This window comes from Cucurbita pepo, chromosome LG04, assembly GCF_002806865.2.
Source record: "Cucurbita pepo subsp. pepo cultivar mu-cu-16 chromosome LG04, ASM280686v2, whole genome shotgun sequence".
Classification (NCBI taxonomy): Eukaryota; Viridiplantae; Streptophyta; class Magnoliopsida; order Cucurbitales; family Cucurbitaceae; genus Cucurbita; species Cucurbita pepo.
Window position 1 is genome coordinate 4,878,547 of NC_036641.1, and position 23,820 is coordinate 4,902,366.

The 23,820-nt window shown below is 35.6% G+C and overlaps 4 protein-coding genes across 9 annotated transcripts; all 4 read left to right on the forward strand.

The window, feature by feature from the left end:
- The first annotated feature begins 1,028 nt into the window (after nucleotides 1-1,028).
- Nucleotides 1,029-5,178, forward strand: LOC111792618 (uncharacterized protein At1g10890-like). Of its 4 annotated transcripts, XM_023674139.1 has the most exons (7): nucleotides 1,029-1,237; nucleotides 1,328-1,401; nucleotides 1,570-1,729; nucleotides 2,537-2,638; nucleotides 2,752-2,967; nucleotides 4,424-4,643; nucleotides 4,748-5,178. In XM_023674139.1, exons 3-7 carry the CDS (start codon nucleotides 1,599-1,601, stop codon nucleotides 5,012-5,014), a joined length of 936 nt encoding a protein of 311 aa, XP_023529907.1. In that variant the 5' UTR covers nucleotides 1,029-1,237; nucleotides 1,328-1,401; nucleotides 1,570-1,598; the 3' UTR covers nucleotides 5,015-5,178. The 4 variants fall into 4 exon arrangements, with proteins under 4 accessions (XP_023529907.1, XP_023529906.1, XP_023529908.1 ...); XM_023674138.1 differs by lacking the exon at nucleotides 1,328-1,401 and having other exon boundaries at nucleotides 1,030-1,237; XM_023674140.1 differs by lacking the exons at nucleotides 1,328-1,401; nucleotides 2,537-2,638 and having other exon boundaries at nucleotides 1,031-1,237.
- Nucleotides 5,179-9,774: 4,596 nt separating this feature from the next.
- On the forward strand, nucleotides 9,775-11,150 carry LOC111793551. Its single transcript, XM_023675481.1, has one exon. It carries the CDS (start codon nucleotides 9,870-9,872, stop codon nucleotides 10,956-10,958), a length of 1,089 nt encoding a protein of 362 aa, XP_023531249.1. The 5' UTR covers nucleotides 9,775-9,869; the 3' UTR covers nucleotides 10,959-11,150.
- Nucleotides 11,151-12,560: 1,410 nt separating this feature from the next.
- LOC111793552 (COP9 signalosome complex subunit 8-like) lies at nucleotides 12,561-17,513 on the forward strand. The gene is made up of 5 exons (XM_023675482.1): nucleotides 12,561-12,707; nucleotides 12,815-12,894; nucleotides 13,391-13,572; nucleotides 15,401-15,508; nucleotides 17,136-17,513. The coding sequence occupies exons 1-5, from the start codon at nucleotides 12,624-12,626 to the stop codon at nucleotides 17,273-17,275; spliced, it is 594 nt and encodes a 197-aa protein (XP_023531250.1). The 5' UTR covers nucleotides 12,561-12,623; the 3' UTR covers nucleotides 17,276-17,513.
- Nucleotides 17,514-18,880: 1,367 nt separating this feature from the next.
- On the forward strand, nucleotides 18,881-23,747 carry LOC111793553 (bZIP transcription factor 12-like). Of its 3 annotated transcripts, none has more exons than XR_002814945.1 (4): nucleotides 18,881-19,807; nucleotides 19,989-20,060; nucleotides 21,540-21,639; nucleotides 23,141-23,747. XR_002814945.1 is itself a non-coding variant. In XM_023675483.1 (4 exons), exons 1-4 carry the CDS (start codon nucleotides 19,148-19,150, stop codon nucleotides 23,216-23,218), a joined length of 840 nt encoding a protein of 279 aa, XP_023531251.1. In that variant the 5' UTR covers nucleotides 18,884-19,147; the 3' UTR covers nucleotides 23,219-23,747. The 3 variants fall into 3 exon arrangements, 1 of the variants encoding a protein (XP_023531251.1); XR_002814946.1 differs by having other exon boundaries at nucleotides 21,580-21,639; XM_023675483.1 differs by having other exon boundaries at nucleotides 18,884-19,807; nucleotides 21,610-21,639.
- The last annotated feature ends 73 nt before the right edge of the window (nucleotides 23,748-23,820 follow it).

Below are 23,820 nucleotides of genomic sequence, written 5' to 3' on the forward strand. Positions count from 1 at the left end.
ATTTAAGTGATTAATTTTTCTAATTATTAAATTTGCAAATAGTTAGAAAATATGAAAAATAATAGAAATGGATATTAAAAATGAATGTGAGTAAAGAATAGATTAAAAGTTTTCTAAAAAAACTAAAAAACTCTATCATAAATGTCATATTTCGTTTAGCTCCATTTTCTTGATTCATAAATTAACCGATATACGACGGATGATCGAGGTGACTGTTGCTCCTCCTTCCTTCATGGATGGTTCGTTTTCCCCCATTTCTTTAATATCTTTATGGTTATTACTCTTTGAATTTATCAGCACCATTTTTTACAGCAGAGCGTCGTGAGCGTGCTCACGACCAGCCTTAAGGGGAATAAAGCCCCATATATATTTTTCGCCTCTGCTTTGTGGCTTCATCGAACCTTAGGCGAGGTTTGTCTTCGCCAATCGAACTTCGCTTATGCAGAATCCAAGTTTGTTCAACCACACACGCCGCCTGCACGTGCATGTTCAATCGTCTACGATACATCCGACTTGCCTCTACACTAAACCAAGTCATTCGGCTTGACCTTGCCTCTGCTCTCGAAGTCTCTCAATGCAACGTCGCATCTCATCTTATCATCTCGATCCCCGTCAACATGGTCCATATGTCTTGACATCATTCCGAGTCTCGAGATGTTGTCAGTCATCACCCATATAAAAAGAATTGTGCACAAGACAATGAAAGAATTGTGCACAAGACAATGAAAATTGTTTAAGCGGTAAATTTTTTTAACCCAAATAATCTAAAAAAAATAATATTAGTTTATAAAATATTTATTTATTTATTTTCAGCTATTTTATTAAAATATAAAATTCAATTTTGATATATATTTTAAAAAATTAACTTAAACAATTATTTAAAAAAAAGTTAAATTTAAATTTAAATTCAACTAGATAGAGATTTAATTTTTTTTTTTTAAATAAAGTTAAATTTGATTAAATTGATTTAATTTATATTAAAAAAGAAAGTGTTTTGCAAAATAAACTATAAATTAAAAAGGAGGAGAACAATTTTAGGGTCTCTTCGGATTACTAGAGACGACGGTTTCTTTCAGCTTTGGCATTCCAATCGGAGCGACGACGAAGACGGAGGAGAGGTACGACTCGCATCAGTTCTTCTCCGCCATCCCTATCACCGCCGATTCCTTCATCCAGATTCTCCTCAATTACGACTCCTCAATCTGGATTGGAACTACGGCAGCAGCAGCGATTCTTGGTAATATACATCTCTGCTTCCCAGTATGGTCCTCTTTTTTGCGTCTAATTAGGGTTTCAATTGCCCTTTATGCTACTCCTGTCTCTGTAGTAGGGTTTTCGCTGCTTTTCATGCAGCCTCTTTGTGGATATTTCCGTCCGTCTGCTTCCTGAATCGAGCGTCCGGTTTGACCTTTTTTATTCGTTGAATTGTTGGTTCTTCTTGTTTTGTTGCTATGTGATTTATGGAAATCGAAGAAGAAGTTGTGGCTTCCTTAAATCCAGTTTCTGGATGTTTATTGATTGTTTGTTGTTAAGATTATGTTAGTACTAAGGGAAGTAATTTGTTTACAGAGTGGAAGATTTGTTCTTGTTGATACACGATGCCTCGGGATTTATCTCGATCTCGATCACCTTCGTATAGGCGGAGGCATTCACCATCCCCCTTAGGGCATAGGTATTCCAGGAGAAGTCGAAGAGACAGAAGTCGTTCACCGTATTCATCTTATAGCAGGTGATCCCGTTTATGTTCTTAGTTTTATTTACTTTCGTTTAATCGCGTGAATAATCGGTAACAATTTATGAAAAGAACGACACCATGTCTTCTGATGCGATTTGGATTTCACTGACATCGGAGTTTCTGCATGAATCTTGCCCCTTTTGCTGAAAATTTCCCCGTTTTTCTGTCTAATATGAAGGCTATTCAGTGTTGCCCTAAATTTACTTTTCTCTTGGACTTGTTCTGTGATGAGGTAAGAGGACTTTGATTACACTAATTGAAGGCTCGTTTATGGTATATTCTGATTATTATAATACTGACAGGAAACAGTATTAGTATCTTTGTTGCTGTGCTTATTGGGTTTTCGTGTTTATTTTATTGTTTACTTACAAAAACTGATCTTTATATATAAATAGTCGAAGTTAGGTTTGGATATCTTTTTTGCTTCATTCTCATTTAAAAAGAACAGCTAGGCTTTCTTGACGTTCTCTTTTCAGATTGAGTCATATCTTCCAGATCTTCTCGACCTCTTTTATTGTTTATGTGCTCATGATTGGTAGGCTGTACTTGTGATTTGCTAATTTGAATTTCACATAAAATTTCTGATTATTGTGGCATAATCGTCAAGTATCTCTGGATGGTATTTAATCTTTGAGAAACATTTGTGGCATAATCGTTTGTTGAAAACAGTGAGTGAGGGAGAAAATTTAAGTCTTTGGGGAAAAACTCTAAAATATGGTGTAAAGCAAACAGAATAGACATGAACTTGGTAACATAATTGAGAAATAAGTCAGTTCTTCCTATCACATGGGAAGTGACCAGGTTATGGGTGCTGATGGGTGTCCTGTCATTGCTCGATTGTGACTTTGCTTCTTCATGTGATGTGATAAAAGATGGAGCTCACAAAGGTTTATTCTTAACAATGTATGAGGTAACTGTACTGTGCTAAGTGGTAGGCTAGCTTGATACTTACCTCTGTATAATATTATAATAAAGTCTTTTTATCTCTAGCTCAATAATTCCTATTCATTATACAGAAGAAAAAGCCGCTCAATTTCCCCAAGACGCCATAGAAGTTCACGAACACCAAGACGCCATAGAAGTCGTTCTCCAACTTCAAGGAGTTACAGGAAGCAAAGACGACGAAGTTCCTCATCATCTCTGCATCCTAGATCTTCTGGATCTAGCCCTGGATCCATTGAGCAGAAAAGTACCAGCGAAAAATTCAGAAAGGAAGAGGAAGAGAGAAAACGGTAGTTAACTGTCTCACTGATTTATGTTCTTTTTTCTGCCTCTAAATTTTCCTTGGTTTAATCTGCAGGATCATATAATATACTGTTGTTAAATTTTATCATTTATTGTATTCGGTAGATCGTTTAAGTTTTTTGTGGGCATTAACCTAATCTATTGCCATGAAAAATGATGGCATTACAACATCCCACGTTAGAATGGTTAAGTGAGTAATGTCCTGAGTATCAGTGGTGTCTGTAACAAATATCCAAAATAATGATTACTCTTTAGCTAGAAAATGATCTAAAAGCAGTTGGAACGACAACCTAGTTGTTTACATGGTCTTATCTTTATTTTTTTCATCAAAATTTTAAGCCTTTTACCTTCCTGACTGGAGGGTTGGTCGTGTCCCATTTGTTTCGTTTCTTATTTCTCGTGTTAGATGTAGTGCAATTCTTTTTGTTCTATTTCCAGACACCTCATATGTCCGGTGATACTTTTTGTTGCTGGTTCTTTTGTGAGGTCAATAACAAGCAATGGTCCGTCTCCTGCTGTGTGGAAGTTATTCTATCTCTGACTTTGGCCTCCCTTCTAGTATTCTTCGTACTGTAATAACTGGTTGATTTATATTCGTGTTAATTTTTTAGACTTACAGTTTTCAGTAGTTCTCTCTATGGCTGTTTCCTGCTTGCAAATAATTTATCTAGTCTGGCTTCTCCAACTGGTAGGCTGTTCTGCTTAACTGTCGGCCTTTATCATGCTGACTCATTATGAATTATATGTACGGTCCGACACTTGTGATTTGTGAAGTTAAACTTTCAGGATGACAGTATTTTCTGACTAGTTTGAGTTTGATAATTCTTTAGGAACCTCAGAAACATGAAATCCCCACTGTTTTAGTTTAAGGGAGTCGTAGTTTTGACTTTTTCCTTAACCACAAAAATGGAAGGAACTTTTGCCATTTCGATGTTCTAGAGCTACATTGATAATTCTCTAGGAACAAGAAAGAAAAAAAAAAAACTAATATATTCCCCATTCAAAGAATGCTCTAGTATAAGAATTTGAGTTTTTCTAGTGATCAGTTTTAAAACTGCGACAGGTTACTTGACATTCTTCTCCACAGGCTTTTCTGAAGGAAGATACTGCTATAGACTTGTTATATTTGATGATCAATTTGGTGCATCGTTAATATGCTGTTCACCAGTTTTGTAACTCTTTTGTATGGATCAGGATTGAATTAGAGGTATGCCCTAAAAGGATAAGCATGTTTTAGTGCTCTTATCGTCATGGAGGTTAGTTTGTTAATTTATTATAATGCTTATATAAACCCGGAGAGGAAAAAACAGTGGACCAACGAGGCATGATAAGTATGTTGTCTTTTAATCTTTGATTGAATTGGAGGATGCTTCAGGTGTGTTGCATTTACAAAGTATATAAGCCATGGTTAGCTGTTTTCTCAAATATTCATTCTTCTCTCAGGCGACAAAAGGTGACAGAGGCTAAATTTCTTGAAAAAGAGACAACAAAAAGATTGGAAGAAGCCATTCGTAAGAAAGTCGAAGCGAGCCTGAACGACGATGACGTTAAGGTGGAAATTAACAGTAAGATGGAGGAGGGACGGAGAAGGCTTAACGAAGAAGTGGCAGCTCAACTTGAGAAGGAAAAGGAAGCTGCCCTTATCGAGGCCCAACGGAAAGAGGTACATTTATTTCTCATGCATGCAATATACATACATCTTGATTTCATTGGTTCGGTTCGATTTGGTTCGGGTAGATGTCTAAGAAGTAGTAATTGGTTTTGTAGGAAGAAGCTAGAAAAGAGAAGGAAGAAGTAGAAAGGATGGTGGAGGAGAGGCGGAGGAGAGTAGAAGAGGCTCAGAGAAGTGAGGCTTTAGAGAGACAACAGAGGGAGGAGGAGAGATATAGGGAACTTGAAGAGCTACAAAGGAAGAAAGAAGAAGCCATTAAGAGGAAAAAACAGGAAGAAGATGAACAGCGACTTAACCAGATGAAGCTTTTGGGTAAAAACAAATCACGCCCCAAATTGTCATTTGCCATTGGCTCTAAATAATTAAAATATTTGTCCAAAATGAAGAAAAAAAGTAAATGTTTAGTTTTCTTTTAAGTCGTGAATTTGACTCGATTGTTCTCACGTTCTCACACTTCGTGTAATTCGTGTAATTTGGGATGACATTTTTTTTTTAACTTAATGCCATTATGTATTCCTTCCTCTCTTGATGAAAGTGCTTAGGTATATGCTTGGATGTTGTGTCTATGGTAGTGTTCATCTTTGGATTGTGAGCTCGTTGCGAGCGAGCCTTAGTTATTGAACCTTAACTAACTAAAAAAGTTCGAACATAGGACCTCTTATTCTGATTTTATGTTCAATCACGTACCCGAATTTTGAGATGAATCCATGCTTAAGGGGTATTCTCGTGCCTCATCTATGTTATTTGATACGAGCAATTTGTACAATTTTACACATTACCTCACAAGTATAAATTAATAAATTAATAATTGGCGTAACTGATATCATCTATGATCAATTTGTGAATATTTGTGAAATATTAGTATTTTTTTTTTCTAAAGATTTATATTTCATGATATAGTTTTATAAAAAATTGTTGTATATAATACTTTTACTCTCATGTTTTGTACGGTATGAATGATTTAGATTCATATTTCATATGAATAATTAAAATTTTTCTTTCGGTGACCGTGTTTAATTATATGTATATAAAACTATAGACTTTAATAATAATCATGGTATTTTTGGTATTTTTAGACTATATTATAGATCAAATGGGACATAAATAGAACGTATTAAGAATCTTGTTTATTGTCTGTCTTGAAATTCTATGACAATATACATTATGAATTTTCTGAAAGTATAAAAATTAAAACGATAAGACATTAAAAATGTAAACACCAAAATAGATATAGAACTTGATTTTTTACCTTGGAATATAATTATGATCGAGTTATTTGAATAGACTAAAACTTAAAATTCTAATTATTTTTTATATCTCTTTTTATTTTTTAATTCATCTCTTATTTAGTGATATAAATTTGAAAGATTATAATATTTTAACTCGTTGGAATATGCCAAATGGGAAAATATTTTAAATTTTAATATAAGTTTTTAAAATTTAATTCAAGTAAACACAAGAGAAAAAAAAACAATACGTGGCACACGACTTTTGGTTCTTTTGCCTTTTTTTTTTTCTAAATTTTAATAATTCTTTTCTCAACCGAATTAGAAAAATCCAATCAAATCAAATCGAATTAAATTATCAACTTATTTAATCGGTATTCAATTAAATAAATAAAAATTTAAGATTTTTTGTACATTGAGTTAAATTAAACCAATTCAAGTTTATTATTAATTAAAAAATTTATATACAATATTTTTTATAATTGTTTTTTTAATTATTTATTCTTGCATTACTATTAAAAGTAAAATATAAATTATCATTTTAATTGAATGCTTAAAAAAGTAAATAAATAGATATTTTTACATTTTTATTTTAAAAATTTGAATAAATGATTCTAATTACTATTAAAATTACTATTCAAATAATTCAAATAATTAAATTGAGTTAAAAAAAATGTCTCCCAAGAATATCAATTTTTTTAAAAAAAAATTAAAAAATTAAATTGTTAGTGAAACAATTAAAAACGTCAAAATATATATATATAATAATAATTGCATGTATTTTTTTAATTTTATTTTTTTATTTTTTATTCTTATTCTTATGAATGGGTATATTTTTAATGCTAAAATAGTCACGTTATTTCAAAAATAAAGAAGACTTTTGAATTAAAACCTAATAAAGTTAAAAATATTTTAACCACCAAATTTATCATATTTAAGGAATAAGATATATATATTTTTTTAATTTCATTATATAAATTCAAAATTTTCAAATTTACCAGATTTTGCAATTTATTTCGATCTTTTCCATGATAGCTCTTTTTCACGTTAGGAGTAGAAATTCAGACATACAAAAATAAAAGAAATATGAATTCTTTTTAATACACTACAGGAATCAATAAAACATAAGAAATATTTCAATCCAAATAACAAGGATTTGATTTATAATTTCACCTTATTTCAGATTCCAGTTTTGTTCTTGGATGAAATTCAATTATCCATTTTCTAGAATTTTATTAACTTTTCCAATTCAAAATCAGGTCAGCCATGAACACCTCCTTCTCTAGCAATTTCATCTTCATCCACAAATTCCATAGCAATTTCATCTTTATCACTACGAGGAAAAGAAGAGAAGGAAAAAGGAAAGGAAAGACAAAGACCTAGTCCTCTTTGGACTGTGGGAGCAGAATTGAAACCGTCAAATGGAAGAAAAAAAAAAAAAAAAAAGGNAGCTACTTGAATCGAACGTAGTGATAAAGAACGATGATGCAAAGGCTGATTTTAGACATCAGATTCAAGCATTCGATCAAATCTCACTTCACAAAAGCGTATTCATCTTTATTTAACCTCCTTGTTCAAGAACTAACAACTAATTGTTCCTTTCCTCTTAAGAAACTAGACTTCGAGAAAGGATCAGAAAACACTCGAAATACACGAAAGTATCGTTCACACACTTATTATATTCCACATCTTCCAGTGAACCAGCAACGAAAAGCAAAATAGATCAGACGATGAGCGAGAACATCCGTTAAGTTTCACGCAAAGAAAGCCGAAAAGTACTATAAACGATTTATAACTTTACATACACATCTATGCACAGAGATAACACAGGCAGTTAGGATTCGATTCAGGAAAATTAGCGAACAAAAAGTTAGAGAGCATACATACGCGATTTCCGCATCGCGATTCCTCCTCCATTTACTTCACAAAAATCACAGGCTTCGTCAATTTGTAAATCTCGTAAACCGAACGCGACCGTCGCTTCCTCCGCCTCCGATTCACGCCGTCTCCGATTTCTTCGTAGATGTCTTCTATCAGAGTGGTTGTAGTTCCGCGGCGGCCGTTGTTTCTTCCATCGTCTTCCATTTCATCGGCGTTGGAGTTGGAGGCGGAGGCGAGGGATTTGTCGTCGCTGCAACTGGTAGAGGAGGCGGTGAGTTCGTCATGGTAATCGGAGTCTTCGCTGAGATGAATAAGCTGTATGGCGACGTCGATTTCAGAATCGGAGAAGATGGAGGTCTGGAATCTTCGATTCCTGCTGGTGGAAACTGATTTCGCCATTAGAGAGTACGTCCGTTGAAAGCTAGACGAAGGGTAAGTTATCGACGGACGCAACACATACGATTGCTTACACATTACATATATATATATATATGAATAAGTCGGTCGGTTGTTTTTCTTTTTCTTTTCTTAATTAATTAATCAATTAATTGTTTATTATTTATTTTAAATTATAATCTAATTAAGTTATAATGTGATAGATTATTAATTATTTATTTTAAACGTGTTTATACAATTAAATTGAGTTGAACCGAACCAAATTTATTATTAATTTAAAAAAATAATTTTTTTTTGCAATTTTTAACTATTTGAAAGATAATTTTTTAAAATATGTACTTACATGTACAAATTCTAATTATATTTAAAAATAAATAAATATTTATTCGTTAACATTTTACTTTTTATAAAATAAAAAATTTAAATATATGATCCAAACAACCCGATCCAATACAATCTAGAAATATTATAAGCTGTTAGATTGGGTTTAAAAATATATTTCAACTCAATCACGAGCATCCCTGATTTATTCGAAGTTTAACTCGTTCTAATTCTATTTTATTATTTTATTTATTTAAATGAACAAATGACTATAACTAGCTTAAGATTAATATTGAGTTGCATATTATCACCGTGTAAAATATATTATTCTCAACTAACGAATTTATAAAAAAAGATTAAATATTTTTTAGTCGAGTTTTTACAAGTGTGTCACAATATTATTTATATACTTAATCTAATGTAATGACCCAGATCCACCGCTAGCTATGCTTTGGGCTTTCCCTCAAGGCTTTAAAACGTGTATGCTAGAGTAAGGTTTTCACACCCTTGTAATGGGTGGTTTGTTCTCTTCCCCAATCAATGTGGGACATCACAATCCACCCCCCTTCGAGGCCCAGTGTACTCGCTGGCACTCTTTCCTTCCTCCAATCGACGTGGGACCGCCCCCAAATCCACTCCCCTTTGGGGCCCAACGTCCTTACTGTTCTTACTGGCACACCGCCTCGTGTCTACTGCCCTTCGGGGAACAGCGAGAAAGTTGACACATCGTCTAGTGTCTGGCTCTGATATCATGTAGTCCTAAATAGCCATGTAAAGGTAGCGCCTCATCGAGAGATACCGGTCATATCAGCTTGGCCTAAGGAACCTCTAGGTGTCTAATGAAAGGACGATGAACAGGTGAAACCCAAGGGACAAGCTCCAAGGGACTAACATTAGAACCAGATGTCCTAGAATCGAATTAAAAGGTCGTGGGAACCTGTTAAATTAGGATGCGGAGAGAGCCTACAAGTAGATTGTGAACCAGATCTTCTAAGAAGAGAGCTTACAAGTACATCTAACCTTATCCATATACTATGGATACTTTAAATTATTATTATTAAACATAATTTTGAAATCACGATTATAGGAATAACATAGTAATTTTTATACCATAATAAAATAATCAAAATTATTATATTTTTTTTTAACAATAAACCCATATAAATTAATGGAATTAAATTATTAAAAAAATGAACAAAAAGTCCCATATAGTATAGAAAATTAAGGATATATATAATAACATAATATATAAAATAATTAAAATAAAACAATAATTAAGGATTAATAAATAAAAATGAAAAAGAGGATAAAAAGGCGCTGAAGACATGGGAGTACTAACTTGGAACGGCAGCGACGCAACTACCTTCGTTCTTGATTCTTGAAGCTCTCATCAATGGCGTTTCAACTCCGAATCAAGATCGGACTCCATGGCTATGTTGCTCTCCTCATGCTTTCGTTTTTCTTCAACAAAAACTCCATTGTCACCTCCATTCCAACGCAAGAACTCGATGCAATGCTCTCCATTGTCAGAGCACGAGGCTACAACCTCTTCTCCAACGCCATAACCACTTCCGACCTCCAACTTGACCTCCTCTCCGCCGCCGACAACGCCTCCTTTACCCTCTTCGCTCCCACCGACTCTTCTCTCTTTGCCCTAGCTATGACTCAGTCCGCCTCCGTTTACACCGCCACTCTCCGCTACCACGGCCTCCCTCGCCGACTCTCTGTTTCGGATCTCAACAGCTTGCCATCTCAGGTAGCGATTCCGACTCTTCTTCGCTCGCAGTACGTTTCTGTTACTCGCTGCCACCGCGGATCTCGCTCTGACGCCATTTCCGTTAACGGCATCAATGTCGTTCTGCCTGGACTGTATTACGGTCGTCACGTTGTGGTCCATGGCTTGGGAGGTATTCTCAGTCTCCATTCGCAGAACGGATATACGTACGGTTCTCCTCCTCCTCTTTCGCGGTTTCGCCCTAGCGGTCCAAGGAGCTTTCCGCCTCAAATCGATCTAGGTTTCAACGACAACAGAGATTTCACAGTTTCGCCTGCTGATCGCTCAATCGACCAGTCGCCAGTTTCACCGCCAATTAGTCCGAGTAGTTCTTCAAACAAAACTGTAGATCTTCCTTTCAATCGCGTATTTCTTGGTCCTTCGTCAGAGCAATCGAATTTCCCGGTCGAATCGCCAGCGATTTCTTCGCCATCAGTTAGTCCTGGATATCCGCCGACGATTTCAAGTGATTTAACTCCAACGATGCAAAATGAGAACACGGTGACACCGACACCGACGCCGTTGATCAGCGGCGAGGAAGCCAGCGATTCAGGGAGGATGATGAAGTCGGAAGACGATATGACGGGAAGAACAGTGGAGGAGTACGAGCCATTGGATTGGATGAGTTTAGGATTCGGCGAAAGAAATTCAGACGATATTGATGTTGAAGACAGTCATCCTCGTCCGAATGAGGCGCGGCGTCTTTGAATTCATGGACATGGAATGAAATCTCTCTGTTGTTCGCGCAGATATCAGATTGCAAACGGTACTGATTCTTTTTTTTTTCTTGATTCTTCCATTTGCAGCTTCCAATGGCAAATGAATTCGGTTTTTGATCTGCGTTCGCATGGATTTTGTGTTCATTCTTTGTTTGAGTTGAGCTGCGTTCTGACTACTAAGAGATCTTTTTTTCTGAGAAATTTCAGTTCATAATTTCATAGCATTAAAATATGATTAAATTCACAGCTAAAATGGTCAAGCAAAATGATTTAAAAGATATATTTTTTATTTAATATATAAGGCAAGAGCGTGAGTTGTTCTCCTCCCCAACCAACGCCAAGGTGGGAACATTACAATCCACTCTTTCCTTCCTCCAATCGATCTGGGACCGCCTCCAAATTCACCCCATTTGGGGGTTAGCGTTCTTACTGGCACACCGCCTCGTGTCTATCCCCTTCAGGGAACAACGAGAAGGCTGGCATATCGTCCAGTGTCTGGCTCTGATACCATTTGTAACGACCCAAATCCACTGCTAACACATATTGTCTTCTTTGGGCTTTCCTTTTCGGGCTTTCATCAAGATTTTAAAAAGTGTCTGCTAGGTTGAGGTTTCCACACTCTTGTAAAATGTGGTTTGTTGTCCTCCCCACCCAAAGTGGACATCACAGTATCGATTTACGTAAAAAAAATAGACGTGAGCTAAAATAAGCTTCTAAATTCTCGAAGTTTTATATTGTGATAGACGTAAGCTAAAATAAGCTTCTAAATTCTCGAGGTTTTATTGTGATACAATAAAAATTATAGAATAATAGAGGATTTTTTTCACTTTTGCTTGGTAATTTTATAAATCGAAAATTGAATTTCAAAAGTCAATTTTTTACTTTTATACCTGAATCAAATTGCTGGCCATGTATAACTACTTTCATTGGAAGAGTCACATCTATATTAATTACAATTATTGGACTCAATTGACCCTTAATCTAAAAAATTCTCGTCCCATTAACATATGGTAAAATAGAAATTTATTGATAACGTAAAGATCAAAAGATGGTTGGAATAGTAAATCTCTCGAGGCTTGTTTTCCGCAGTCTACCTGGTTAGAAATTTATTGATAACGTAAAGATCATAGCTTGGACGTTGTTTGCCCCTACGTCCCTTTGCCAGAGAAGAAGATTGAATATGTGAGTCCATTCATTAGCAGCTTTACCTATTTACCTTATTTATTAACCTAAGTCTCGTAAACTATGCTTCAACTACGATGACGTTGGTATACTTTTAGCTCCCGAAAATTGGTACCCTAAGCCATTCTCGAAATGGACTTGATGGTCGGATCGAAATTTCCGAGACCTGAAGAAAAAAAAATCATTTATAGCCGCTTTTATAGATATAATAATTAGATTCCATTTATATCTCCATGTAATTATTATTCAAATTATGCTTAATCTCACTAATTTTTTTTTTTTTTTTGTTATTACATATGGTATTTTTTTAAAGTATTAATAAGTAAATTATTAAATTAATAAAAAAAAATAATATTTTTTTATATATATTTATTTATTTATTAATTTAAGAATTATATATTGTGGAAGGAAGGAAGGAAGGAGCAGAGTATAGTTGGCAGCAGGAGACGAGAAAGGCGACCAGAGAGGAAACATGGATTTTGCTCGTCTCACTGAGGCCTTGGATTCCAAATCTTACGAAAAGATCGCTGATATTTGTGATGAACTCATGCTTCAGGCCAGATAATTTTCTTCTTTTTTTCTCTTTAAGTTTCACTTTGTTTGTTCCTCGATTCTCCGAAACCCTGGCTTGATTTATCCACTGGGATTTGTTTAAATTAACAGGCTGCAGCTGAAGGCATTGCCTATCAGGATGAATGGCCTTACACAATCCATTTTCTTGGCTACCTTTATGTTGATGATATGTAAGATCGTTTTCCATGATTCCTATTCATTTCACTTCAAATCGTGAACAAATTTTTAGAATAGTAGAATACTTCTTGGCTGAATCTTTTGTGGATCTTGTATTTTGAAGCGCCATTTTAATTCTTGGGTTAGTTGATTTTACTCTCCTGAAGGAATTTTAACGATTAGGGCACCAAACTAGAAAATTGTGTTAGATAATGTTATCATTGATTGTACTTGGTCTTCAGTTTCCTTGGGAGTGTTCTTGAGGAAATATGAATTATTTCTTGGCTCTATAATGTTACTTCGGAGTAATTTGTTTTTAAATACACTGCCAGGGCTTACCGCTCAATTTTTGTTTCAGATATCTTTTGTTCATTCATTTTCCAACCTGTGTTCTTTCATTAAATTTTTTCGTAATTAGGTTAATATCATAACACTTGGTTGAAGTTGAGTTTCCTTATCTGAATTTGTGGATTATTGGCTGACTGTTAACTGTTAAGTGGTTTCTTGCAGCAATAGTGCTCGATTTCTCTGGAAAGCAATACCTTCCACTATAAAAGAGAACCGACCAGAACTGGTTGCAGTTTGGAAAATTGGCCAAAAGCTATGGATTCGGGACCATGGGGGTGTTTATGAGGCTATTGATGGATTTGATTGGTGTCAAGAGGTTCGAGGCCTATTAGCAGCATTTTCAGGCAAGTCGCTTTAATTTTTTCCTTTTCGAAGGCAACGAAATATTTCATTGGTGATATGAAAGTAGGTAGTAAATTCACATTAATTCCTTCCGAAATCCGACAAACTCCGAGTGCCCCCCGAAAGAGATATAAAATGCTACTGCCCATACAAATGATATGATAACACACACATAACTTCTTGACAGGATTGAGAAGAAGCCATTTCAGAAAATGATGGGGACTATTAAAGAAACCCAAAGGATTTGACAACCTTTCAAAGAATCTTTAGGTGAAAAAAACCATTCCATAAATAGCCTCCATCATCTGCAAAAGAACCCAGAAACTGTGAAAATAAAATTACTTTCCCATTGAATATTTGGGAAACTTTTCATGAAATTACATATTAGGTTTGAGTATAGTTTCAATTTGGTCCTCATGGTTTTAGAAGTTTCAATGTAGTTTCTGTAGTTTGGGCTTAGTTTCAATTTGGTCTCTATAGTTTTAAAAGCTTTAGTTTGGCCTTTGTGTTTTGGACTTAGTTTCAATTTTTCTATAGTTTTAAAAGTTTCCATTTGGTCCCTCTGACTTGGGCTTGGTTTCAATTTGGCCTCTATAGGTTAAATAAACAAACTTCACATGTCGTCCCAGAATTTGTGTTTTACCCACAAAAAAATTTACTTATTTCCTCACATTTCTTACTTAGCCTTAAACTCTAATACAATCAACCTACACAACTAAAATAGAAAAATATTATCATATTGCCATGTAAAAAAATTGAGAGTAATGATAAAGATAATTTGTGAGATTTGACTGAGTCAGGAGGGACCAAATTGAAACTTTTAAAACGACAGGGACCAAATTTAAACTAAGTTCAAACCATTTGGATTAAATTGGAATATCCCTATAGGGTGAGAGTAAGGTTGCCTGTTGTCTAGCTCCTGATACTTCATCTAAAAACGAGGAAGCATGATTGAACCTTGGAATGACATAAGGTGAATGTGAATCTAATTATAAAATATAAGAAGTTTATATGTGAGCAGTTTGTTAGACACAAAAGCAACAAGTTTGTCCTCAACTTGTTTGAATTAAAAATTAATAAATTATAATTGATTTGCCGTATTTTGATGGGATGGTTACAACCGCATACTACTTATTAAGCCCTTGTTGTGACTGTCTAAAGGCAAGGCTCCTACACTCCACAACGTCATGAACTTCATTGGTACCGATCCAAACCTTAAGGGAGAAACTGTCTGTTTTAACAATGCCAAATTCCTCAGTTCCTATCCCAAACCTTAAGAGTTTTTGGGATTGAAAACTCTTGTTTTAACTTCAATGCTAGTAACTTGTTTGATGTGTCTGTGTTAAACTTCAAATGCCAAATCTCATGAAAGAAAAAAGAGGATAAAAGAAGAAAAAAGGGGGAAAAAGGAAATATAACGAGAAAAAAAAAAACCTGTATCAGGCTGTTCAGACGAGGGTGGTTAATTTGAAGCTACCAGACATGTTTTCTTGTTAGTACTGTTGTCTGAAACAGGTAAAAATGAATTCCCCAGCCCCAGCCTCCAACACAAACTTGCTTTTTTGGGGGGTCTTTGTTTGGTTGGGTCCTTTTTGCTCTTAGAGAGCTTGTTTTGCTCTTTGGTTGCTTTGGACGTGTTTTTAGTTTGGCCGAGTGTTTTGTTCTTTTCACTCCCTATGGGAGTTTGTATCCTTGAACTTTTATAACTTTTGATCGTTTGAACAAAGAGTTATTTCTTGTTAAGAAAAAGGAAAAATTAACATCAAGAAACTTTAAAAAAATATGATATGAATATTAAACATCAATATAAGCTTTGTTTTCATGCTGCAGATCTTTACAGAAAAAGAATGTTTCAGTTGCTGGTGTCTGCTTATTCTACGATAAGTATCCATGATACAGCTCACTTCTTGGGAATGAATGAGGAAGAAGCCAAAAATTGTAAGCCTCTTTTGCTAGTTACTTCTTGTCTCTTATTTGAATTTCAGCATCTATGAGTAATGAGTAAGAATTTTGAGGGGAGAGGTTCCCACTTGGTTAAGGATTAGGAATTGGGAGCTTGAGATTCTGTCATGAGGCTTTCTTGATGAAATTGTTGTGGTATAGAGTGATTATCTGTAGACTTGACCCTCACCCTTTTGAGTGGAAAGCTATTTCTCCTCAATTTCCTTCTTTCTCTCAAATTTATCAATTTCTCTATTAGGACTGCTTGAGAATTTATTTTTGGTTGGACCATTGTGTGGGTGATGAGTCTTTCTGTGTTTCATTTTCATACCATCTTTTGAACAAGAGGTTGCATCTGGTGGCTTCAGTGTTGCCTTCCTCAAACGCTACTTCTTCAATTTCCTTATGTCTTCATCGTCCCGTCTGATAGAGGGCCGCTTGATGTGGTGGACCTTCTTTCTCTTTTTCGAGACGAGAAAATCTGACGGAGAAAGGATGTTAGGATTTATACCCTTGATCTTGTGAAAAAAACACCTCCACTGATTAAAGAGGGCAGATAAACTATAATTACCAAAAGGAGGATACAATTTGCACCAAGTTTTAGCTAAAAGAGACGCGGATTCCAAAAGAAAAAACGAACATGACAAAGCCAAAGGATCTTTTGTCCTTTTTGAATGGATGACCCAAAAATAATAGAGAGATGAGGGAAAGGATATCACTTGGTCTTGAGAATTCCCCTTCAAAGTTGCCTTGTAAATCACTCAAAATCTTTGAAACGAAGGCGCGCCTACTAAAAATCCATGGAAAGGGCATAGGACAGAAGCTGGGAATCTTCTTTGGCAGCTCCAAAGGTTGTTAATGTATAGACCATACATGATGATATAGAGCTGAATTGTGCTTGATTCACTGGGGGAGAGGACCTTTGGATGTTATTAAATGCATTAAAATGCCTCTGGAACCAGAGTCGCATACCTATGAAGCTGAAAGTCTAAATTAGGATGTTACGATCGTGAACAGTAGAGAGACACCACTACTGCTCCACCACAACGGATGAATGCCTCAATACATGGTCCAAGGTGTTAACCCCCAAGCAAGAGTTGCCAACCAAAGAAGAGTTTGATCCTCTTTGGAATTTTGACCTTCCATGGAAGAGGGTAGAAAGACCCCAGAGTAGAAGAGATCACAAAAAAGACAAGGCCTACAAGAAAACCCTCTACCTCTAGAAGGATGTGGAAATTTTAGACAGTAATATCCATCCGGGCCTTCTCATCAATGGACTCCCGACGTATACTGAGGAGTGCGGTTCGTTCAATAGATTTTTCAAAACTTCATGGAGATGCAAGAAGAGAAATACTATCTCCACTTAGACCAAGACATAACTTTGGGAACAGAATCAGAAACAACGAATCTCTTTATGATAAACAAATTCATTCTGGCCTTTCGTGCTTAAATTACCTCTATCTCGTAGGTCTGTTCTTTTTTGCAAAATGCCTTCTGTATTTGGAGATAATAATTGCTATATTATTTTGATGACAATAATGTTAGTTGAAGTAGGCTGGTTTTCAGATGGCTATATTATTTAGACCTTAAGTTGACAAACAAGACGCCCTGTTTGTACTTGCAGATGTAACACCGCAAGGATGGATTGTTGATGTTGCTTCTCAAATGTTCACTGTGAAGAAACAACAAATTGTGACAGAGCAGAAGTTAGATTCCAGCAAATTGCAGCGCTTGACCGAATACGTTTTCCATCTCGAACATTGAGCATAAATGCTTTTAGTTCTCAGTTCGTTCGTTCCATGTCGTTTAGAACGAACCGTGCTTTGAAATACTTGGGATATCAACTGTGAACTGCTCTCCTATATTTCTTAGAGATTGTTACTTTTGTATAGCTTTAAAAACCTTAGCAAAGATTTTACTCATTTGAAAAAGGCTTACATTGATTCATACTCCTAGAAACTCTTATGCTCGTAAATGAATTCCATTTAAATCATTGATGGTTTCCATGAATTTTGATGCTTATTCTATTTTAGTTTTTAGAAAAGGGTTTGTGTGGGGCATCGACGTCGAGAATCGAAGGATGCCCCGTTTTATTTAAACGATCTTTTAAGCTAATTTGATTTCCTTTTCGAGTTTGAGTTGGCTTATGAATCTATCTAAATTGGTTTAGGTTCAAAATTTTCTTGTTAATTTTAAATATACATTTATGATATAATTATACATTTGATAGACAGGTTTGATCTCGACTTACTCAATTAAGGTAATTAGTCTTTCTATTAGATTGCATTTTTTTTTCATTCAAATGATGAGAGAGTTTTAGAGCTAATTTCGGTTGTTGGAATTTTTTTTTTTTTTTTCTAATTAATAATTTCTTAGTTAAATTTGAACTATTTTTTGAGTAAGAAAATTATTTTCGGTTTTACTTTCTTTCTTTCTATCTACCTACCAGATAAGGTAAGTGTTAATAACGGAAAAATTTGTTTGAAGGATAAGAATGTGGTCTGCAATCCAAGAAAAACTTAAACTTGCACGCGTGATACTTGTTGCGCAGAGAAATTAGTAAGAATGGACCAGAATCATCTGGATTGAGGACACGTTAAGCGCATGCTCTGTATGAGACCGAGTAAGTAACTTAGCTTTCAATCCAAGTTACCTTTCTATTACCAAAATCATATGGATTGAGGACACGTTAAGCTCATGCTCCGTATGAGACCGAGTAAGGAACTTAGCTTTCAATCCAAGTTACCTTTCTATTATCAGAATCATCTGGATTGAGGACACGTTAAGCGCATGCTCCGTATGAGACCGAGTAAGGAACTTAGCTTTCAATCCAAGTTACTTTCTCTCCTATTTAGTGCCTTGATTTCCTCGGTTTGATTTATTCCGTGTCAGATTTTTTACCTTATTTGGTACTTACTTAATTTTTTTTAGTCTTTTATGCTTGATTCATGTAATCAAATTTCCCGCTAACATTATCTCCCGCTCATTAATTGAAATTCTCTCTCGCTCTTTGATTGAAATTCATGGTTTGACTTTGACCTCACATAGTAACTACCAAGGTAATCCTCGAATTATCTCCAGAAAAAAAATGATTTCGATCTCTCTTGTATATAAACAAGTTCGACAATAAACGAGCTAGAAAAACATATATAGTTGATAGAGCAAAGGACTAAAAACTTTGGTGTCACGGATTCAAATCTATTACTGAAAATAAGGATAATTTTATTTTTGAAAATTGAAGAGTATTATTATTATTATTATTATTTAAATTATTAATTTATTAAAAGAAAAATATAAAAAATTTAATATAGTAAAATTTGGGAGGTTGATTCATGGAAGTGGAGGGAAGATCCGCAACCACTTGCGTGCAGTTCATAATTGTATGTGTCTGGTCGTCATCTCTCCCTTTCCACTTTCAGAAAACAACCAATTTTTGCTCTGTTCTTCTCACAATCTTAGCTTTTATGAAATTCACAATCCCATAATTAATATTATTACTTCATCTTCTGTTTGTTAGCGACTCAGATTCATATTTCCTTCCATTTCTTCCCACTTTTCACCTAAAATTTTGTTAATTTTTGACTTTGTGAGGAAGAAAGAGAACGGGAGAAGCAGGCGAAGCCCTAGAATTTCGGCATGGCTTCGTCGAATGTGGAGATTGCGTCCACGTCGAAGAACAATCCGGATCTGCCGCGTGAGTCCTCTGTTTGTTCTATTTCCACAATTATCGCTGATCTACAGCATAGTGATTCCTCCAGGAATTTGGTTTCCATGAGCATGGATGACCTGCTTAAGAACATTTATTCCGATGCTCAAACTCACAATCAACCGCAGCCGGAGAATCCCATTATGCCTGCCTCGATCCCCACCCAACACACCTTTCCTTTGCCCAAGGATTTGAGCACCAGGTCTGTTGAGGAGGTCTGGAAGGAGATCGTTGCTGGGGGTGGTGATCAGAGGCGGGACCCTGCTACGGATCACGAAATAACCCTTGAAGATTTTCTATCTAAGGCTGGGGCTGTTCATCAGGAGGATGTTAGGAGGGTCCCTGTAATCTCCGAAGCTGGGGGTTATGGTGTCGACTCGACCCTTAATAATCAGTTTCAGATTCCGCCGCAGCAGCAGTTGGAAGGTGCGCCGGTTGGGTACGCTAGTGGAATCGATGGGAGAATGGTTGGAGTTGGAAGAGGGAAGAGAAGGGCTGTTGAGGAACCAGTTGACAAAGCCACACAGCAGAAACAGAGACGGATGATCAAGAACAGGGAATCCGCTGCCCGCTCCAGGGAACGCAAGCAGGTGAGGGATTTGTTCTTAATGTCAGAAATCATGCGTTATTTTATCGTAATCTTCTTGTTTCAATGCATCACTTGTTCATGTGCGGCTGATAAACTTGAGAGTTCTATTATTTTGGCTGTCTTGGAAGCTGAGTTCTTGAACTTCATTCCTACGAGGTTTAATTTTGTGCGTTTATGTTTAGGCATATACGCTAGAGCTAGAGTCTCTCGTGACCCAACTGGAGGAGGAAAATGCACGGCTATTGAGAGAAGAGGTACCTCTGACTAAAATTCCTGTTGTTCTGTTCTTCTGATGGATATTTTGGTAGTTGTTTTTCATATTGAATCAAGTATAGTATCACTGCATTCATCGCCCCCGTCCCTTTCGTGCTCCCACCAACATAATACCTATCGACACGATAACCAGTTGGATTGCATGTTCTAATGTCAGTTTGTGCCACTCAAGGAGATGACTCTCAAGTGATGCATGTAACCTTTTCTTAAACCAGTATTATTCTGTTCGTTCTGTTTTAGTTTCTTTTCGAAACTTATGGTTGAAAAACGAGGGAAAAACTAGACTGACCCTGTTGAACCTGAAGGGGGAGAGGATCCTGATCTTGGCTGTTCTTTTCCTGAAAGGCTGTGGAGGTTTCAGAACGTAAGGGGTTATTTCTAGTTTGAGTCATTGTTAGGGTAACTGGAGGTGTACCCCAGCCATTTCTTCAGGGTTCTACACGTTTGTTAAGATGCCTGAATTGGCTAGAACATGGTGAGTATAAGAGTAGAATTGGCTAGAACATGGTGAGTATAAGAGTAGAATTGGCTAGAACATGGTGAGTATAAGAGTAGAATTGGCTAGAACATGGTGAGTATAAGAGTAGAATTGGCTAGAACATGGTGAGTATAAGAGTAGAATTGGCTAGAACATGGTGAGTATAAGAGTAGAATTGGCTAGAACATGGTGAGTATAAGAGTAGAATTGGCTAGAACATGGTGAGTATAAGAGTAGAATTGGCTAGAACATGGTGAGTATAAGAGTAGAATTGGCTAGAACATGGTGAGTATAAGAGTAGAATTGGCTAGAACATGGTGAGTATAAGAGTAGAATTGGCTAGAACATGGTGAGTATAAGAGTAGAATTGGCTAGAACATGGTGAGTATAAGAGTATTTCTCCAAGTATTGTCGGTATAAGAAAGTTGCATCTAAGAAGTTTGAGCTGGACTTGAACAAAAAACATGGCCTCCGGCCGTTCTGTGACTGAGATGTTGATGGTATCACTAGTTTCATTGTCAGAGTTTATGGCTCATTGGAGTTCGGCATGCCCCCGTCTCCTTTCTCAAGAGTCCAAGAAGCTGAGGATCTGACCCTCCTGAACATTTGCTTCTGTTTCCTCTTCATTCTCCCTGAGATTGTAACAGGCGGTGATTCTTCTACTCGAAAGAAATACGAGGAAGTTCCCATTAACTGTGATCTACAATAATACTTTTGGTACATCATGGTCAACAATTAATTCAGTAAAACTAATCACCATTCACAAATTATTAGTTTCCTTTATTCTGCTAACCTCACCTTCTATACATACTTCTCTATAGCTAGTAACATTATATGCACTATTAATGCCATAAAAAACGCCATTCCATGGTCATCACTTCTGGAACTAGGTCACAATATGCCGATGAGTTCTGCTCATTTTACTAGTATGTTCTTGACTTGTTTGATGACTTTGGCCCGCTGCATGCTGGATTCATCTTAGGATTTCTGTATGTATCGAGTCTAAATCATCATCCATTCAGAAGTTCTGAGGAATCAAATTCTAAATGCAGGCTGAGCATATCAAGGAACGGTCTAAGCAGGTATGTACTTCTTGTTCGACATGATTTTTCTTCTTTTCTGTAGTCGACCAATTTGTCTTAATTTATATATTATCAGTAAAATTTTCATTTGAAAGCCCGTTGAAACATTGAGCATGAAAGAGACGTTTTTTAAAAAGTACCTATAATCTTTTTGAGCTCATATATATTTTTTTTAAAAAGTACTTCTTTAATATAAAAAATGGTTTCTGTGCACTTGGATTTTGTTATTTCATTTATTCTGGAGTTATTAAGCCTTGTGACAACCTAATTGCATCTTTTCTTCATGGAATAGAACCAAATCCTAGAGCTTTTAATTAATTCGTTCAAAAAACAACCTAAACATTTCTAGGTAAGAGGTCTGAAAAGATGATTAAATGTCGTACTGGTGCTTCGGTGATCTTCGCATTAATCTCTCTGAGTATATAATGTATGCATAAAATCCAGAGTAATATATTTATCAGTAAAAGGTAAAATTCACAGTAATGTATTCATTAACCAAATGTGAACACAGTAAGGAATAAAGATGAAAAAATAAGGTGACCAAAAAGAATCCTGAAGCAATGAAGCCGACAAGAAAAAAAACTTTTGGAAATCATCAAAGAAATCCCATCCCAATAATTGCTTTTATATTCTTATTATGGAAGGCAAGCAATTAGAAACATGCATTAACCTATGTTGTGTGGTTTACGGTATTGAATGGATAACTGTTCATTAGGAATTAAAATTAGCAATTAGTTCTTATTTTATTTGGATTGAAAACACCCGACCAGTTTTTTTAAGGTATCATCATTTAGTTCAGATAGTAATGTATAATTCTTTCATCTTTGCATCACAATTGATTCCTAGAATTTGAATTCAGCGGGGTTTGGGGAAAGTTATTGATTGTGCCAGTCTCTTTGAATAATTTCTCCGCTTCATTTGGAGTAACCTCACTTGGTACATATTAACTTGGCATGTTTTTTTACGTCTTAGTTTATATTTGTAAGCATTTGAACGTTTTCCTGTCTGTGAGGGTTTTTATAGTCATTTATTGTTCGAACTGTCTTTTTCCATCTCGACTTGATTATTTCATAGTATTGCGCTAAAGTTTCTGATTTTCTGATTTTTTTTAACAAACACATTCTTTAGAAAGAACATTATGCCCATTTCATGTTTCCTTGAACCATCTGAAATTTATCCATTGAACTCCAAATATGACGTTCCTCTAATTACATTTCAGTTACATGTATTGGCTGTGTTCTACGTTCACCGAAACACAACAAAATTCCGAGTTTTTTGCTTGATTTCTTTGAGTGCAATTTGTTATTTCACACAAGTTATTGAGCTTTATGGTGATTGACATTCGAATCGAATGATGCAATTAGATATAATTTGCTTGATCAAAACTCAAGTAGCATTCAATAGTTGTTTTGTTTGATTACCTTTTACCCCTTTGAAATGGATTGATTTGATGCTCTTTACTGGTGATAGTATTAGTAACGAACTGGTATCTTTATTGAAGCTCAAGGAGAAACTCATTCCGATCAGCGAGAAGCGGAGGCCACCACAGCGCATTCTTACAAGAGCAAATTCTTTTTAGTGGTAGCGGGTATGCTCTGAATCTGTGGAGGGATGGAATGAGCGTTTTAATTTACAGTTGTTAATCATACAAAACTGGGTTGTGTGTCTGCCAATGAAAAGGGGTATATAACCAAGTTAGTCATGTCATAGAGATAGATATTTGGGGAATAAAACACAAAACCGTCCAAGTAAATACAAAAAAGAAAAAAAAAAAGAGTAGTTTGACGATGCGCCCTGTTTGAACTTATCGTTTATATAATCTTATGAAACTGTTGAATCTGATGTCGAAAAGAGGTGGTCGATACCGACGATTTGGATGGTTGCTGGTTGTGATTAGATTATACATGTGTATTGCGTCTGTTTTATTATATCAATCAGGTGGTGAAGAAAAGAGAGAAGATAAGTAGATAAAAGAAGTCATATTGCGTTTATGGCTTTGATTTTCGTTTTGTTGCTGATGTAGGGAATGGGATGGTTGTGGTTAATCTGAATTTGTTTGTATGAATGTATGATGAATGTTTAGTGCATCCAAAGAGCTTTCCATATTTGCTCTATTTGTGAATGCTTTACCAAATCCATTGCCTTATTGCTTGAAATGATGATGATGATGATCAAGTTGTT

Coding starts and splice junctions, on each gene's coding strand:
- LOC111792618 (XM_023674139.1), top strand. CDS start 1,599: ATGCCTCGGGATTTATCTCGATCTCGATCACCTTCGTATAGGCGGAGG. Junction 2,639..2,751: donor AAAGGTTTATTCTTAACAAT/GTATGAGGTAAC, acceptor TTCATTATACAG/AAGAAAAAGCCGCTCAATTT. Junction 2,968..4,423: donor GAAGAGGAAGAGAGAAAACG/GTAGTTAACTGT, acceptor TTCTTCTCTCAG/GCGACAAAAGGTGACAGAGG.
- LOC111793553 (XM_023675483.1), top strand. CDS start 19,148: ATGGCTTCGTCGAATGTGGAGATTGCGTCCACGTCGAAGAACAATCCG. Junction 19,808..19,988: donor GCTCCAGGGAACGCAAGCAG/GTGAGGGATTTG, acceptor GTTTATGTTTAG/GCATATACGCTAGAGCTAGA. Junction 21,640..23,140: donor TCAAGGAACGGTCTAAGCAG/GTATGTACTTCT, acceptor TCTTTATTGAAG/CTCAAGGAGAAACTCATTCC.
- LOC111793552 (XM_023675482.1), top strand. CDS start 12,624: ATGGATTTTGCTCGTCTCACTGAGGCCTTGGATTCCAAATCTTACGAA. Junction 13,573..15,400: donor CCTATTAGCAGCATTTTCAG/GCAAGTCGCTTT, acceptor TTCATGCTGCAG/ATCTTTACAGAAAAAGAATG. Junction 15,509..17,135: donor TGAGGAAGAAGCCAAAAATT/GTAAGCCTCTTT, acceptor TTGTACTTGCAG/ATGTAACACCGCAAGGATGG.
- LOC111793551 (XM_023675481.1), top strand. CDS start 9,870: ATGGCGTTTCAACTCCGAATCAAGATCGGACTCCATGGCTATGTTGCT.